Source organism: Carica papaya, chromosome 1 (genome assembly GCF_054855325.1).
Source record: "Carica papaya isolate Zhongbai chromosome 1, ASM5485532v1, whole genome shotgun sequence".
Lineage (NCBI taxonomy): Eukaryota > Viridiplantae > Streptophyta > Magnoliopsida > Brassicales > Caricaceae > Carica > Carica papaya.
The window spans coordinates 28426141-28443497 of record NC_142309.1 but is presented as its reverse complement, the minus strand read 5'-3'; the positions used below and the strand labels follow the sequence as shown (position 1 = coordinate 28443497).

Here is a 17357-nt window from a genome sequence, read left to right as displayed (position 1 = left end):
TAAGAACACAAAAATATTAAAATAAATTTTACTTGTCATATATTAGAATATACATATTGTGCTGGAATTTGATATTTTAATTTTGATTTTAAGTATTTTAATTTTTAAATTATATTAAATAACTAATTAACCTAAAATTTATAAATAATAGTGTTAAATAAAATACCACGTAACCTATTATGTAACATGTTGCGTGATACGCTAATCTTATATTATTACTAAATAAAAATTACTTAAATTTAACAAAAATATATACACGTAACTTAGAATTTTTTACTACTATTAAGATTGTCATTGTAAATTTAATTTTTTTCTCATATGGTAATTATAAAATTTAAACTATATTTTTATATAACTTTCGGCTTTTAATATTGTTGTTGTATTAGTGCGCGACATAACAAATATTACAGTATTAACGTATTATATCACGTAATGTTAATTAATACGTCAAATAACATCTAATTTAACAATATTGTTTGAAGAGTTTTTTTTTATTTTAGATAGGGTGACTGAACATGATTCGTTTGCTTTCGTATAAAAGTATTACGTTATTTGAGTTATATATTTTTAACGGACTGAATATTTATTTAAATATAATTTTTATATTTAATTAATTAAATTTAAAATTAAGATAAAACTAAGTATTCAAATAATTTTTGGTATATTGAATAGTTTTCTAAATATAATTATTGTATTTAATTGCTTAAACTCAAGATTAGGGTAATTTAATTCTAAAAGTTGAAGTGCATTTAGCATCCCTTTTTTTTAACGTGTGGGGAAGAAGTCAACTTTGAAATACAATTTTCAGTTGTCTTTACAATTTGTTATATATGTAGACTTTATGCTCAAACTTTGAACTTTATTATGAACCAAATTTGAAAATGAAGAAGAAATATTTCAAATTTGGGTTTGTATTTAATGTTATTTGCAATTACACTTGTCTTTTTTTTGGTAAGTAAAACTATATTGGTCTGTGGAACCGACCAATATATATATATATATATATGTATTATATGTATGTGTGCATGTATGATCAATGGAAATCAATATATATATATGTGTGTGTAGGAACACGTGAAGTAAATAAATAGAAGAACAGGAGTGGCTATTATGATAAATTACATTCTTCTGGATTCTTAAATTCAACAGTAGGCTGCTTTGAGTTGATTTATTTTAGGATTTTATAAGAAATACAAAAGTATAAAGATGTAAAATGAATCAATTACATATGTATCACCTACTAATCTCAGTCTGGTGTATATACTGTTATAATGAAGTGGCAAAACTTGTTGAAACTAATTAATTATACATATACATATACATATATATATATATACATACACTAATCTAAGAAACAGCATGCACGGACATCATGTGTTTGAACTCTTGATAATCGAGCATCCCATCTAAATTAGTATCATAAACACAAATCATGACCCTGCAATCTTTACCATCCCATAATCCCAGCCTCGATAGCACCATTTGAAGCTCTTCGCATGATATGAAGCCATCCCCATTCATGTCAAACACTTTAAACGCCTTAACAAGATCGTCGTCGTCGTCGTCGTCGTCGTCGTCATCACCATTTGAAGAAGAAGAAGAAGAAGAAATGGAGGCATAGAATGAGATGAACTCATTCAAGTTCAGACTTGATTTTCCTTCCACTACAAACCCAATCTCCTCCAAGCTAATCGCCACTCCGATTCCATCCAAAACCCACTTTATCTCCTCTACGCTCACGACTCCATCCCCATTCTTGTCCAGCTTCTCAAAAATCCGCTGCAGTTCCTTGGAGTTCAGAGGACGACACATGGTTGCTGCAGAGACGATATCGTATATGTACTACCGCCTACGTTTATGGGCGCTATATGTGTATATATGGAGTTTATAGATGTATGTGAGTACTTGCCAACTTCCACCTGTTGTATGCTGAGGTGAAGGGTTCAAGATACCTATATATATATATATAGAGAGAGAGAGAGAGACAGATACATACTCCGTCAAAATGTTCAAAGAAATCAATTTTCGAGAAACTTCGAGGGAGGAATTAGGAAAGCAACAAATACTGTTGAAGTCCTTCCCTACCACTTGTTTCTTTTGTTGAATTTTCTAATCATCTAAAATTCAATCATATACCATAACACACACACACACACACACACACACATATACGTATATAAACTGTATCCCAAACGTCGTCTCTCGTGTCTCTTTCCTATGAATGTGTCCTCTGGGTTTTGAGCTGAAAGAATTTATAACAAGAGATGAAACAAAATCGGTTTTTTTCTCCGTAGAAATTATTGGGAAGACTTGGGAGGACTTGAGAAAAAAAAAGATTTGAACTTTTACTTATTTATCAGGTATTATTTACTCGGAAATTCCAATAATTTTAAGGGTATATTCTCTTAAATTGTTTTAATAATTATGTAGAACATTATTTTATATCATATATATATATATTATTTATAGAAGATAATAATAATAATAATGGGTTCCTGTAGCCCTTGGTGGGTTATGGAGAGGTGGTTGTACAGGTTGAGATTCTATCTAACTTGTTACAACGTAAACCTCCAAATTCTTCTGGTTCAGTAATTAAGAATCTACGTTCGTGTTTTTTATTATCAAAACAGTACTGAAAAAGAAGTTTTAGTGTTTACTGTAAAAAAAAAAAAAAAAAAACTGCAGTGTTCATTAGAATTTTACCCATAAAAATATATTTAACTAATTTTATTATAAGATTAATAGTAAATATTAATTTCAAAAAATTATGATTTAATTTTAAAATAAATATTATTTTAATAATTTAAAGAGAATTACGTTTAAAGCCTTAATAGTAATAATTCCCAGAATAACTGAGATGACCACAGCCCTTTATTTACGTTAAAAAAAAATCCTGGTTTACATTAAAAGTACTGTGTAGAATTTATTATATCCTCGAGCAGGATAAACAATAATGAGACTAAAAGTTTTGTATCATACAAAAAATTTCACCTAATCAATCAAGATATTCCTACCCAGCTTAAGTTACGTCCTCTTTCTGACTTGAATATCAAATTCTAAGCACCATGTTTCAGGGGAAGAAGAGAACGATGCACGATTCAAGGCTTCAAGACGAACTTGCCGGCCTCGGAATAATTTTCTTCTACTTGCTCAATTTTGTTAAATCTGAAACCTCTAATCCTTATTTCCTCCGGAAATGAAGTATCCTTGTAATCAACTTTTTCAAGGATCCAACCTTTGTTGTGCACTGAACCTCCTACTCTTACCTGTTTCGGAGATTAAATAGTTAGAAACACTCTGCGGTTACAATTTCACATGCTATATTTGTTTAAAAAGAGAAAATGGAGACAGAAAAATATTGTAAACTTTTTTTGTTTTTTGCGTCAACTGTAACTTGCTAATGAAGGGGTGTGTTATTTGTTTGTTCTAGCATACCTCTGCGGCATCAGTAGAGTCAATAATAAGAGCTCCATCCAATAAGAGGTCTTCAATAATTATATTGCGGCCCTTGATGGCCAGAGTAGATTTCTGAGAGATGGAACAACCACCACTAACTTTACGTTTGATCTCAGAAAAAGTCAGCCCCCATTTTGGCTTCCATGCAATACAAGGCCACACTTCCAACTCTTGCCCGTTGAAAACCTCTTGCACTGGATCATCCACTTGAGCACCAGCCTGGAAAGCAAATAAATGTGAAGTCACAAAATTCAAAAATTCGATCAAGAATGATGGTGAGAAAGAGGGACTCTAATACTTTTGCTATGTGCGTGATTCTCCCATATCATCCTCTTATTCTAACTTATTTTCTTAAAGGTTGCAATATAGATATCTCTACAGTCTCCCCTGAAGTGACCATGTTTCAATTTAGAGTAGTGCGTGATTCTTCCATATCATCCTCTTATTCTAACTTATTTTCTTAAACATTGCAATATAGATATCTCTACAGTCTCCCCTGAAGTGATCATGTTTCAATTTAGAGTAGTGACTATTTAAGGTGGTGAATGATAGCAAGCCAAATTAAATTGCAAGGTTTGGGAAAACCTGTGTGAAATAAACACCAATTACAAAGTTAACCTCGTGTAGCCAGCACTTTTGCTTTAGCATTGCCCTGGGTATGCACAAATAAAATAATGCACATAATTTTACCTTTCTAAGGATGAGGCTGTTTGCACGGTAGATGGACATTTCTCCAGAAGTTGCACTGTGATATGGATTTCCTTTGGGCACCTTCAGTAGATATGAGTGTTTAATAGAATAGAATCAAACTGTCAGGTCATGTTCAAGATACTTATGCATATGAACAAGAGATGCAAAAGAATAAGTTTGGCTGAATAAATAATTTAACCAAGATTTTTGAAGCTACAAATTTAGAGATACTTTTTTCAGAAAGACACATTCCCAACAGCAAGTGACCAAGAAGATTACTAAAGCAACATACAGTTATCGGAAGTTGCTACGTAAAAGGCAAATATTTTGTCAGTCTTTTAGTCATAAATCCCAACCTTATGATCCATCCGTAGAGAGAGGTAAAATTATTACTTTTATTCCATAAAGCTCTGTGGCAATTATGAAAAACTATTCATGATCTAGAAAAAAAGAACATGAAAGACAAAGTAACAATAGAACAACTTGTTCTTGTAAATGAAGACACTGGGAAATTCAATCTGCAACTTTTCTATTTGGTACTTGTAGTAAGCTATCATACCTTGTTACTAGCTCCATGGACTTCCAGTAATGTATGCTATTAATCTACGGATATCATGTCCCATATAATGGTGGAAAGAAAATTAGTTTAAGACCATGATTGTCCACATTGTTATATTTTTCCCAGTTGCTTATATTGTTCCATTTTTCTCTTTTTTTTGGTTAAATCAAAATGGCGACAATGTAGATTCCATGATCAAGCATGGAATGAAAACAACAGATTAGCTGCATTAATTTTTCATTGAACAGATTGTGGGTTGCTAGGTAGCAAACCTTAGCAGCATCCTCAGGGTTGTTCTTTACAGGTGCATAAGCAAGCCATGTATCCATCACCTACACAGTCACATCACATTTAAAAATAATGATAACAGCGCACAATTACCTTGGAATGAAATAAGAACATAAAATTCTGTCCTTAATAGATATAAATAGAAAGAAGTCTGAATATTAACCGATACAAGTGAAAGTCCTAGAATAAGAAGTCATTAGAAAATGGAACTGAGTTGATTAAAGTCCAAGCCATCCGATGGAAGAAGCAAATTACCGTAAACCCAACCCGTGCTGTCGGAGACAATGTTTTTGGATAATCTTGCATCATACACTCCAACCTAGTTGATGATTTAAAGGATGTTTTGCTAGCATCTTTATATCTGTGGCAAGATTAGACACAAGGGTGTTACGGTATACAGTCAAAGGTGTTGTATCTATCCTGCAGTGAAAGAATGCTGAAAATATTTCCTTAAAAAAGGGAGCTAAGAATAGTAATATGAAAACAATGATGCTCCAACTGGAATAAACCATGAACCAAGCTCATAACTGATGATCAAGAAATTCTAGGATGGTGGAGGTGTGCATTTTAAACATGCCTGGCTATAACTGTTACATTACCTAGTCCAATTTTAGAGCCATACGATCCAAGAAACAGGGATTTCTAGAAAGCAACTAAAAAAGCTAGACCGAAATTGGTATCAAACCCTGCTCAAGTTTTGTCAAGCAATCTTTCTCTTGGTGCTTTATTTTTTTAAAGGAAGATGTTCGAAGTCAGACCAGAAATTCAATATCTAGATATAGTTTATAACAAGCAATTAAACATATCCCAAAACCAACCTCATGCAGTAACTCAATAAGATCTAGTATAAGGTAGCAAGTAAGAGAGAAAAATGTTACTTTGGGTTAACAAACTCCTTTATGGCGCCTCTTGTCTTTGTAAGCTCCTCAATGTACGGACCAAGTTCCAGAATCAACTACAAAAGGAAAATTAAAGTTTCAGAGACGTGTATATACTCTTTCTTTTTTGAGAGTTACATGTGAATATACTCTCCCTATCTTATAGATTCCATAAGTACATTATCAACATGATGATAACATTCCACCACTTTTAGAGATACCACGGATATTAATGTATGCATATGAAAGTGTTTATTGTCTTTGCTTCATTCTACACATGTATATTAATATATGCATGGTACTTAGTAAAGTGGCTGACCTAGCTTCGAAGAGAAACTACAGCAGCAGATGCTCTGGTACAACAAACCAGGCAACACTCATAAATTGTTAGTAAGTGCTCCAGAAATTAAACAGCAGAAATTTAAGACAGTGTGAGGAGCAGATACATTATCAATGTTGGTAGCATCTTTCCAGAAAGAAGATCAGTAAATAATAAGTTTAAACCAGAAATTACTTGGTTAATGTTTCCGGGGAAAGGAGAGTAGCCTGTCTCACAATTAACATCTCCATCTGGGAATCCAGTTGCTTTAAGCAGGGGATCAAGCTGGTTGTATTCCACATTGATCACCATTGAGCGACCTGAAATTTTTTTATTTGCACAAATCATTAAGACAGTAGCATGAACTAATTCCAAATTGAGCACCATCAAGAGAAAAGGCACAGACATCTAAGTTAAGCTGATTTTATGGGGCAAAAACCTATCTCCATTAGGAAACAAGCAGAATATTTAAATGCACATGTTGAGGACAACTGAAATCTCTTTCAGTACAATAGCAAAATATCACTCCTCTTCTAGTTTCAAGATATGAAGATATTTGATTTTGCTTGTCTTTCATGATATTTAACATCTATTCCATTTCAATCATAAAATAAGAAAATAACTTTCGTCCCCCTAATGGTAGGAACAGTTGCTACTAAAAAGAATGCTAAAAGTGTTGTTCCATTTTCCTTTTTATAAGAAAGCAAATGTTATTAGTGGGGAAAGATACAAAAGCGGAGGAATGGATTTCATCACAGAAGGGGAAAGAAAAAGGAGCAGTAAAGGAGAAAGGTTTGGAAACAAAACAACTCAAGTTATTCAATTTCCATCATATTTTGATTTTCAAATTCTTATTCATACTAGTGATAATAATATGTTGCATTAGGAAACAAGATAAAAATGAAGCTACATCACGATGACTGCCATGTTTCTTTTTCCAATTTGTCTCTAGGGTCAAGATAACAATTATCAAGATGTATGCTGTGTTTCATTTGTTAAGAGAAAAACTTCTGCTAAAAAAGTTTATACGGTATGTTCAAAAGCTTGTTTTCCCTATTACCAAAAGCAAATATAGTAGTTGTCTAGCTGGTCATTTATCTTCCATTAAATATTGTTGAAGATGTTATAACAAATCATGCGTTTGATAATAATATTTTTTAAAGATTGTAAGAATCTACTCGATGCCTGTTTTGCATTTAAGGGGAAAAAATATTTTGTATAATATCAAAACCATTTATATGTTTCTTCCTCAAAAGATATATACTTATAGGAACCTTTTCAAAAAGATTACAAGTATATTTCGAGATCATAAAAATTTGTTCTCTTTCTTGTTTATTGTTAAAAGCCAATTTTGTTGCTTTGAAAGTGATCACATAGTTGCCTCCCCAAGACAACAAATACTGACTTTTTCATTTTAAAAAAATAGAAAGAAAAAAAAACTAAAAAATGCATAACCAAATACTCATTTCTAAAACAGGATTGAGCTCTGGAGAATGAAAAAGCAACTCCAAAAGCACAACCAAATAAAGCCATACACTAGAATTAGGCAACAGAATTATTTTAATGAGTTAACTTGCTATAAATACTGTGTCTTGCATGAGTTTTTAAAAAGAAGAAACTACTATATATTACCATCAGCATGGGTCAGTCTGGTAATTCCTCCAATAGCTTCCTTTGCTTTGCGTGGAACAGCTAGAGAGTTAACGTGGTACTGTTTAATAGCACTGACACCCAATGAGGCTGGAATTGCCTACACGAGAACACAGTAGAAATCAAATACTACTTTTACAACCACCTTCTCTACTAATGATTAAAACGAATTATATGAGAACATTAAGAAATGGATACCAACCTTGAATAGTAGTCCATTGGTATCTTGAAAAAATAGAACCCATCTTAAGCCATTATCACGCCTAAAATGCAGTGAAAGACAGAGAAAAGACTCATCAAAATTTACATGAAACTGTAGCACTATTTCCATTCCATTTATTTTACCTCCCAACAATAACTTTACAATTCAATGAAGACGTAATCATAAGAATGATGAACCCTACACTTGATACCATTGGAGGTGCATTTGTTTCAACTTTTTTTTTAAGTATTTGCCTGTAACTTAAAATGTTTTTTTTATCACTTCTTCACTCAAATTATATTAAATAAACGCCTTTACAAACTTTCAAAACTCTAACCACTCAAAACTTTCTGTCACCAATGATCAACCTCCACAGTCACCGGCCAGACAACCACCACCAGAAACTGGCAAGGGAGTAACCAAACCATGGACTGCCATCTGGTCACAACCAAACTAGTCAACCAGGCAGCAACCTGGTGGTCACTGGTTGTCCACAACACCAGTCAAATTTTTTTACTTTTATTACTTTTTTTACATTATATTTCAGTTATTTTCAAAATAATTTACAGTATCAACGATTGTCAAATCACCCACACAATGCTAACATGCTAAGTAAAAACAAATAGATAATCTAGTGATTCCCTATATGAAAAACCACCTTTTACAACTAGGGTTTTCCTATACATAGCAAAAGGGAGAAACCCAATTTGATAAGAATGCCCCTTATCAATAAAAAAGGGTCCTAAATCCAAAAATTATGAAACCTCAAGATAGTTAACTATTACAAAATTAACAAGAAGGTTTTGTTTAAAAATATCTAAACCTTAATGGGAGTAATTGTAACTTGTGTTACTTTTTATTATAAATTATTATCATCTATTATTTATTTTATATTCATACTTTTTCTTAGTAATTCTTCTTTAAATAAAAGCATTGATTAGACATGTTTTAATAAATTTAACTAATTTCAACTCTAACGAGTTAAAGCTGGGTAAATTCAGTTTAAACAAATGGTCCTTTTTAAAAAAACAACAATTTAGTCAATCAGTAAACTGACATACGAGCAGCAAAGGAAGATTGGCTTTTAGTGGAAATTAGCAGAATCAAAAGCCCACATATTTGGAGTGTTTTACTAGAAAGGATAGTGCACAAGCAGACACAACAAGATTTAAGGTATGTGCGTATGGTTGTTGGACAAGGATGCATTTTATAAAGTGTGAAGAAAAACTCATATGCATAGTAAAAATTCTAAGTACAGAGCATGAATTTGAAACATACCATATCTTAAGGAGGCCACTAGAATAAAGAAGCGAATGCACATCACCATGGCCATGAGGTTTTGTCTGTCACAACCAGAAAGGTATTTTATTTATCAGAAAACCAAGGAATATGGAGAAAACAATCAACTTATTATTTATTAACTGAACACCTCATAACTACTTATGTTTATAACATAAATTTTAAGCCACCTGAATTCTGTATTTGTTGTGTGGATCCACAGCAAGTCTGGCATCATTATCATCTAAGCATGCCACTTTTTCCTGGAATACATAGCAAATTTGCTGCTTTACTAATTACACAACTGCAAGAAACTTTCTTCAAAAACAATTGCTAATCACGTACCTGTTTAAGAAGTTTTACTTGGGCAGGTTTCATCCCAAAATAAGAGTTTGACTCTAATAGTTCCAAAGTACGTGCATGTGTGTCATCTGATGTCATGATAACAAAAGGGATCTCTTTCTGACATTCCCCTATAGTCAAAGGAAAAGAAGAATCATAACAAAGAAAGGCTAGCAAAGTTTTTGGGGTGAAAAGTCACCCACACCATTGAAATTCTATCACATTAAAACCCCAAAATAACCAATCTCCAGTGGGTTATACAGGGCCAATGACTTTAACGCTCAAGATCACCAGCCATCCACATCTGAGGAGACAGTTACATTGTCACTAATAAGTAATGGAAGCACAAGTTCGTGGTGACAAACCTCCTGTGAGTCTGCAGCTAGCTTCCTGAAGAGCTAGAATGTATTCAATGTAATGTTGTAGGAAGCATGTTCCTGTAGTGGTCTCTGCTGGAAGTGCCACCTGCAAGATGTTGGAATGAAATCAAATCAAAAAGAGAGAAAAGTAGTATCATGACATGACCAGAAATACATGATGTTGAAAGAATGTTGAATCAAGATCCATGTCCAAGAAATTGTAATACAGTCTCAGAAGTTTTGTGATGGAGTGTCAATTGATGGAAGATAAAATACTTATACTTTTTCAGAAACCTAAAATAGAATCAATAGGAGAATAAAAACAAATGATATTTTTGAATTTTCTTATGTGCAATGGAAACCAGAGGCTACAATGGTAAGAAAATTTTTTATGGGAAAATTCTCAATGTACAAAGAGTCAGTGAGAAAATTTGGGTGCTTCTGACTACTTCTAGTAAAAAATTTGTACAGCAAAAATCCCTAGATAATAATTTGAAATCCTTCAACATCAAAATATAGAAAAAGAAAAGCCCATGTAATGGTGGTGTTATCTACCTTAATTCCATTGTACCCAAGTCGCTCCCCAAGACCACCTGCAACAAGAACAAAAGCAGCTTTCTGAGCTTCCTTGACTCCTGTTTCCTCAAGGTTGATAAAGTTATCATCACCAAAAGTTAATACTTCTCCTGTCGGTACCTACAAAAGTTATAACCTTTGCATTAAACAAATTTTACTTGTTTATATTTTAACTGTGCCTAACTGATAGGACTTTAGAAATGATAAATCCAATTGATAGAACCTGGTAATCACAATATAGAGTACAAACTAGAAAAGATACTGATAATTTGGCTGTGCATAGAATTAATCTGTGTTAATAGCACACAAGCTGGTTGGAATAGAATGGTTTATATGGCGCAGGGCTTTTTTAGGAGTTTGCCTGTGCCCATTTTGCAAAAGGAATTGGGGGGCTGTCTTCCTCCCTTGTCTTCTTCTCCTTTCATTTCTTATTGGTTTTGCTTGTTTTTGCCTGGGGATACCTTATCCTCTTCTATTTGTATTTTCTTCTAACAACTAAGACACATTGAATACTTACATAAGGTTCATGCTTGCTTTTTCATTGTTTTCCAAGAGTAAAAATTAAATCACAAAATAATTACCGACTGCAATCATTAAAATCTGTTTTTTTTTTCCGTAGGAAAAATCTGTGTTTCAAATAAATTGTTCTGATGGTTTACAGAATGAAGCCCTAAACCTGCCAGCCAAAAAAATTAAGACAATCCCACTTCACCAAGTGACAAACTCGGCCATGGGCTTCAAATGCTGAGATCTCTGTACATGGTGCCCAGTGGAAGACCAAAATAATCAAGGGGAAAAGAGGCTATTTTGTATCCCAAGTCTAGCCCTCAATCTGATTTCGCTCTTTCCAAACCCATAACTAGATTCCCACCTAACAATTTGGTTCCCTCAAAATGGCCCTTGTCCTTAACCACTTGGGTAGGATGAATCCTTAGTTTAGTCTCCTGCAGTACAGTGTTCTGTTCTTCCATAACTTCCAACAAAAATAATTTTTTTACACTGATGTACTGAAACAAATTTCCCCACAAGTGTAACAAAAGGTGCTCTAGACGCCTATCTTCCTCTCTGCCTTCTTCAAATGCTACTATGGACCAAGAAAAACCACTTGCAATGTTCTTCTGGAGAGTGGAAGACCAGGCCATGACTCTCTCCTCGCCTTTACATATGCAAGACTCATAGGCCTAATGAGGTGAAGCAAGTTTTGTAGCTCGACTTCAACTGCAATGCAGTCCTGCAAACCACTCAAGAAAATTTTTGTTTCTTGATTAATGGTAAGGAACCAGCCTACACTGCTAGTTTTTCAAATTGTAGATGGTAATCTTCCATAGACCATGTTTTTCGCAACTTGGAAAGCTCTCCTAATTTGTTGATGCGGATGAATGGTTCAAACACAGATTACAATAGCATTTAAATTCTTCCCAAGTAATGTTGGGTCTATCACATTCCAATTTAAGGAACCACAATTGAGCATCACCTTCCAAATGAACGGAAGCTAAACCACCTTCTCATCTTCCAAAGTGCATCAAGGGCAGAAGAAGTAATCACATCAAATCAAGCACATTGAGGGATCCAACAAGCCATCATAATGCGAACAGTCCTGTTTAGAGAATTTGGTTACCAGCATCCCATTGTCTACTTCTGCTACGCCATGGTTACCATCCTGATGTCACTTACCCCTGTGCCAATGAACACTGCCTTCATCTCCATGAACTCTGATTCCGAGCAATCCACACAAGTCTTGCAAATGCATAACCAACTCCTGCGGTTAAGTTTCCGTTGCAGCCTAATGTTCTCGATATACTCTCAAAGAGGTTTCAGATTGTTGTTGAAAGGTCTATAGATCTCCCATAATTGCTGGCCCTGAAACCAAATTCCAACAGTCCCTAGTTCGGGATATAGTTCTGGGTTTGGAAAGGGTAAAATCAGATTGAGGACTAAAGACTTTAGATGTTTTTCTCCTCTTAAAACCTAAGGTTGATAGTAGAGTGGGCTCGTTTAAGAACCAAATAATCTCTTTTGTTTTACAGGAGAAACTCAAACTTTTTTCTGAATATTTTTCTCCTTACACTTTTTATTCCAACAAACCCATAAAGACATGTGACAAACAAGTAACACAAGAACGTCATAAACTACTTCCAAGACAAACAAAAGCCACCCATAAAAAAAGTAAAAACCAAAAATAAAATAGTTGGAACTGAAAATAAACTTGCTAGCATTGTTGATGATAAAGACTGCAGATAACGACTGACTAAAGAGTCCCCAACAACTTCAAAGAAATAAGGGAAAGATTTTGGCAAATGATGGTTTATTATGTTGCAATGTGGGAGAAACAGCCAAACACCTCCTCTGGTGCCTGATACTTGCTGCCTTTGGATGCTGCAATTTCTCTTTTGTAGCTCAGTTGGCAGTAGGGGTTATATTACTACTGAATTTGGGCTTGATATGAGATGAATGCATCTCGGGAAGGGGAAAAGTAGGTTCACTTATCCCCTTAGTGTGGGTAATTGAAGGCAAAGAAAAAGGAGAGCTGTTGAAGGTTCTATTTCTTCATTACTTAGGGTCAGGGATTGCTGGTCCTTAATCTCAGATGCTGCTAACCTCAGACCTTAGCAGCAATATTTTGTCTTGTTTATAATTTTTGTGAACAAGCAAACATCCTCAATCCCTTGCAAATAGTAATTTTTTTTTCCTCTCAAAAGGGTTTTGAATAATTGAAGGATAAAATTAGCACCAGGGCAATTCTGCATAATGCAACATGCTTATTTTGAAATCAAAATAGTAAAAGAAAATACATTTTTCATATCACTTTATATTTAATACACATCGTAAAGCAGTTTATTTCTCATATAGAAGTACAAATATTGTACGGTTTAAAAAGGAAAATTATATCCACTTACAGAAGGTGTGAAACCATCGAATGGATTTTTTCCAGCTTTTGAATCGGCCAAGAGTTCTCTCGCATTTTTAATATATGATGCCAAACCACCAGGATAGCTTGAATTTAACCGGGCAACCTAGTAGAAAATAAATGCAAAACAGAAAGTTCTTAAAACATCATGAATAAAATTAACATAATCAAATAGAGAAACAGAAAATTTATCATGACAGCATACAGATCAAGATCTCAATAATTGAGCATAAAGGAGATTATTGGTATTTTTCTTATCCCTTGTCACTGTTTTACCGAAGAAAAAAAAAACATTGGCATTCACCTGAAACGAGTAAATCCAGATTCTGACGCCTATAATAGAAAAGCACTAAGATCTTTGAGTAAAATTCACGAAGACAAAGAAGTTGGCTTAATTTGCCAAGAACAGCTTCACATTGGATAGTTGAGTCCAAAAGTTTTTTTTTGGTGAGTAATGGTCAAGTTAAAAATTTTCAGTAGCAAAGCGGCATTCTTTTCACTGTGCATTATTTTGTTAATAGACTTCTACGAAAATAAATCAATAAGAAGGTCGCAAATTGAATTTCCAAATCCGAGCGCTCCAATTGCATGCAACCAAACACAGCCCGGACTTTCTGAAGCAATTTACAGGATCCATACCAAAATTTCTTTTGTTCTCAAAAATAGAAAGGTAACGAAAAAGGAAAATATCTGAATTGAATTTTCCATCAAAAAGTAAAAAAGAAGAAAAACCTGGTCAAAGAAAGCTTTCTTCTCACCGTCTTCAACACCAGGATCTGCCCAGTGCTGAAACAAATGACTCTGGCCCATCTCCAATAGCATCTTCGCGAATTCAATCTGCCACCAAAAGACACCAATTACAAGCCAAAACAAAAAATTCATTGACATTGACCATTAAAATCCAAGGAAGCAACAGAATTCATAAATACGCAGGCGGTACCAACAGGAATAACAGAGGTACCTGTTGAGGGAGGAGGAGGTGGAGATTGCGCTGGAGATTAGGGGCGGAAGAGAAGAAATCGGCATTGATGTTGAGGTTGGAGAGGGAGGAATCAAGAGTGGAGGCCATATTGGATGATTTGAATTTGCGAAGGAGATTGGGGAAGAAGAAGAAGAAGAAGAAGAAGAAGAAAATAATATAAATAGAAGAAGAAGAAGAAGAGAAGTGGAGTTACGTAAACAGAGGCGAAAGCGGAGGGGGCGACTACCAGGTGGATCTCGGAGTCCTCTCGTATCAACTCCTGAACGGAAACAAACTCTTTACCGCTCAGCTTCCCGCTAGTTGCTTGGGCCCCACTCCCCTACCTTCCCTCGATCTTCACGTCGCATAAAGCTTAACGGAGTTAAACGGACGTTTATGTTTCTTAAAGTTTAAAGATGGTTTTTACACAAAAAGATTTACAGTAACTAGTTTTAATTGACTCCGTCATACGGTACACTTATATTTAAATAGGAATTCTAATTTATATTTTATGGTTACGCAAAATTGATATTCTGATATTTTTAAAACTTGTTTTTTTTATATATATTTTTAATAATAAAGATAAATAAATTACAATATAATAATAAATTAATGAAATTAGATTTATAATTTATTGTTACACAATAATAGTAACTAACAATTTTTATTTTATAAAAAAAATAATTTTTAACTTAAATTAAAAAAAATGAGCTAAAATTATAATTTCTGTTATAAAAATAAAAATAAATAAAATAAAATAATAGATATTATTTAATATGATAGAATTTTGTTGAACTAATGTTACGATATAATACTCAATTAGATTTATAAAAAAGGCAACGAACTGGCACATAAATTAGCTAGAACAATGAGTTATTATTTTAATTTTCGTGTTTGAAAGTATTTACTTCCAGATATTAACGTATTGTATTTTTAATTCTTAACGAAATTAAATATTTTTTTAAAAAATAACATTAAATTTACTAATTAATAAAAACGTGATCCATATAATAAAATTTTTATATAAAAATATAAGATTTTTAAATATATTTTAATAAAATAATATTTTAAAGATACTAATTTAAAAATGTTTAAAAAAAAAAAACCTAATCCAAACACCCACAAAAGTGTAAGATAGATTCGAATTTTAATTTAAATATTTTCTTTATTTTTCTACTTATTCTCCACTAAGACCAAGCATATATTCATTTTAATAAACCAAAGAATATGCCCAAATAGCTTATTGAGAAATGTTCTTGTACAAAAGCATCTCCCTTGTTTGTTTTTAGTTTTATTCCCTTTTAATATCCAAAATCTAAAAATTATTTAGACTTAACTCATTTATAAATATTTGAATTGAGAGAAATTAAATAACAAAAAATTAGATATTAACCCTCATTTTTAATGTTTGAATTAAAAAAAATTATAATAAATAAAATATAAATATCTTTTTATTTTTTTAAATTTCTAAATTTTTATTTATTAAAGAAACAGAAAAAACGAGGAGAAAAAATAATTTAATCTTTTTAAATTTGTTTATTTTAAGAGTACTTAACAAATTGGCTGATCTAGCTTCGAAGAGAAACTACAATCGCATATGCTCTGGCACAACAAACCAGGCAACACTCATAAATTGTTAGTAAGTGCTCCAGAAATTAAACAATAGAAATTTGAGACATTGTGATGAGCAGATACACTATCAATATTAATAGTATTTTTCTAGAAAAAATATAAGTAAATAACGAGTTTAAATTAGAAATTACTTGGTTAATGTTTTGAAAGAAATGAGAGTAGTCTGTCTCATAATTAATTTTATTAAGGAGAAAAGATACAAATGGATGTCATCACAGGAGGGAAAAAAAAAAAGGAACAGTAAAGGAGAAAGGTTTGGAAACAAAATAACTCAAGTCATTCAATTTCATTCATATTTTGATTTTCAAATTCTCATTCGTACTAATGATAATAAAAATATTGCATTAAGAAACAAGATAAAAATGAAACTACATCACGATGTCTACCATGTTTCTTATTCCTTTCTTGTTTCTAGGGTCAAGCAGGTAACAATTATCAAGACAACATGCTATGTTTCATTTGTTAGGAGAAAAACGTCTGCTAAAAGAGTTTTAGACAGTATGTTCAAAAGCTTATTTGTCCCTATTATCAAAAACAAATATAGTAGTTGTCTAGTTGGTCATTTATCTTTCGTTAAATATTGTTGAAGATGTCATATCAAATCATGTGTTTGAAATTAATATTTTTTAAAGATTGTGGGAAAAAAAAGATATTTTGTGTAATGTCTAATCAATTCATATATTTGTTCATCGAATGATATATTTACTTATAAGAACCCATTCAAAAAGATTATAAGTATATATTACCATCAGTATGGGTCAGTCTGGTAATTCTCCTAATAGCTTCATTTGCTCTGCGTGGAACAGTAAGAAAGTGAACATGATATTGTTTAGTAAGTAGCACTGACACTCAATGAGGCTGGAATTGTCTACACGCGAATAAAGTATAAATCAAATACTACTTTTACAACCACCTTCTCCACAAATAATTAAAAAGAATTATACGAGGATACTAATTTTGAATAGATTACAAAAATATATTTGCTTACAATTAAATTTTGATCTGTTTGTACTTACAAACTAGTTAATGTAAAAAAATAATAAAGTTTAAAGTTAAGAAATTTTTAAAAATTATATTTATTTATACATTACAAATAAACTATAGTTATATTTTAAAAAATCTAAATACATGGTTTAAAAATAATAATTTTTTTATATACTAAATAAAACAAATAAACTAGTTTGTTAAAATTGGTTTCCTCTTTTGGTTTTGTTTCCTTTTTGGTTAGAAGTAACAAGTTTCCTATTCGGGAGAAGGAG

At 32.5% G+C, this 17357-nt stretch overlaps 2 protein-coding genes across 2 annotated transcripts; both read right to left on the bottom strand.

Moving 5' to 3' along the window:
* Nucleotides 1–1214: 1214 nt before the first annotated feature.
* On the bottom strand, nucleotides 1215–1946 carry LOC148270516 (Calcium-binding EF-hand family protein). Its single transcript, XM_088206253.1, has one exon. It carries the CDS (start codon nucleotides 1810–1812, stop codon nucleotides 1348–1350), a length of 465 nt encoding a protein of 154 aa, XP_088062379.1. The 5' UTR covers nucleotides 1813–1946; the 3' UTR covers nucleotides 1215–1347.
* An 885-nt stretch (nucleotides 1947–2831) lies between these two features.
* USP (UDP-sugar pyrophosphorylase) lies at nucleotides 2832–14776 on the bottom strand. Its single transcript, XM_088208435.1, has 17 exons — nucleotides 14467–14776; nucleotides 14238–14342; nucleotides 13495–13611; nucleotides 10577–10717; nucleotides 10028–10127; nucleotides 9666–9793; nucleotides 9512–9583; nucleotides 9321–9385; nucleotides 8043–8103; nucleotides 7823–7940; nucleotides 6386–6510; nucleotides 5872–5948; nucleotides 5249–5354; nucleotides 4978–5037; nucleotides 4147–4227; nucleotides 3436–3675; nucleotides 2832–3266 (listed from the first exon to the last, which is right to left on the bottom strand). Exons 1-17 carry the CDS (start codon nucleotides 14572–14574, stop codon nucleotides 3099–3101), a joined length of 1872 nt encoding a protein of 623 aa, XP_088064561.1. The 5' UTR covers nucleotides 14575–14776; the 3' UTR covers nucleotides 2832–3098.
* Between the last annotated feature and the right edge of the window lie 2581 nt (nucleotides 14777–17357).

Bases quoted from the DNA above. Each gene is read 5' to 3' on its own strand.
- USP (XM_088208435.1), bottom strand. From the start codon at position 14,574: ATGGCCTCCACTCTTGATTCCTCCCTCTCCAACCTCAACATCAATGCC. The intron at 10,718-13,494 runs GTAAGTGGATAT...TAACTTTTGTAG, and splicing joins TCGATGGTTTCACACCTTCT to GTACCGACAGGAGAAGTATT. The intron at 8,104-9,320 runs GTATGTTTCAAA...ACTGCATTTTAG, and splicing joins AGTGGCCTCCTTAAGATATG to GCGTGATAATGGCTTAAGAT.
- LOC148270516 (XM_088206253.1), bottom strand. From the start codon at position 1,812: ATGTGTCGTCCTCTGAACTCCAAGGAACTGCAGCGGATTTTTGAGAAG.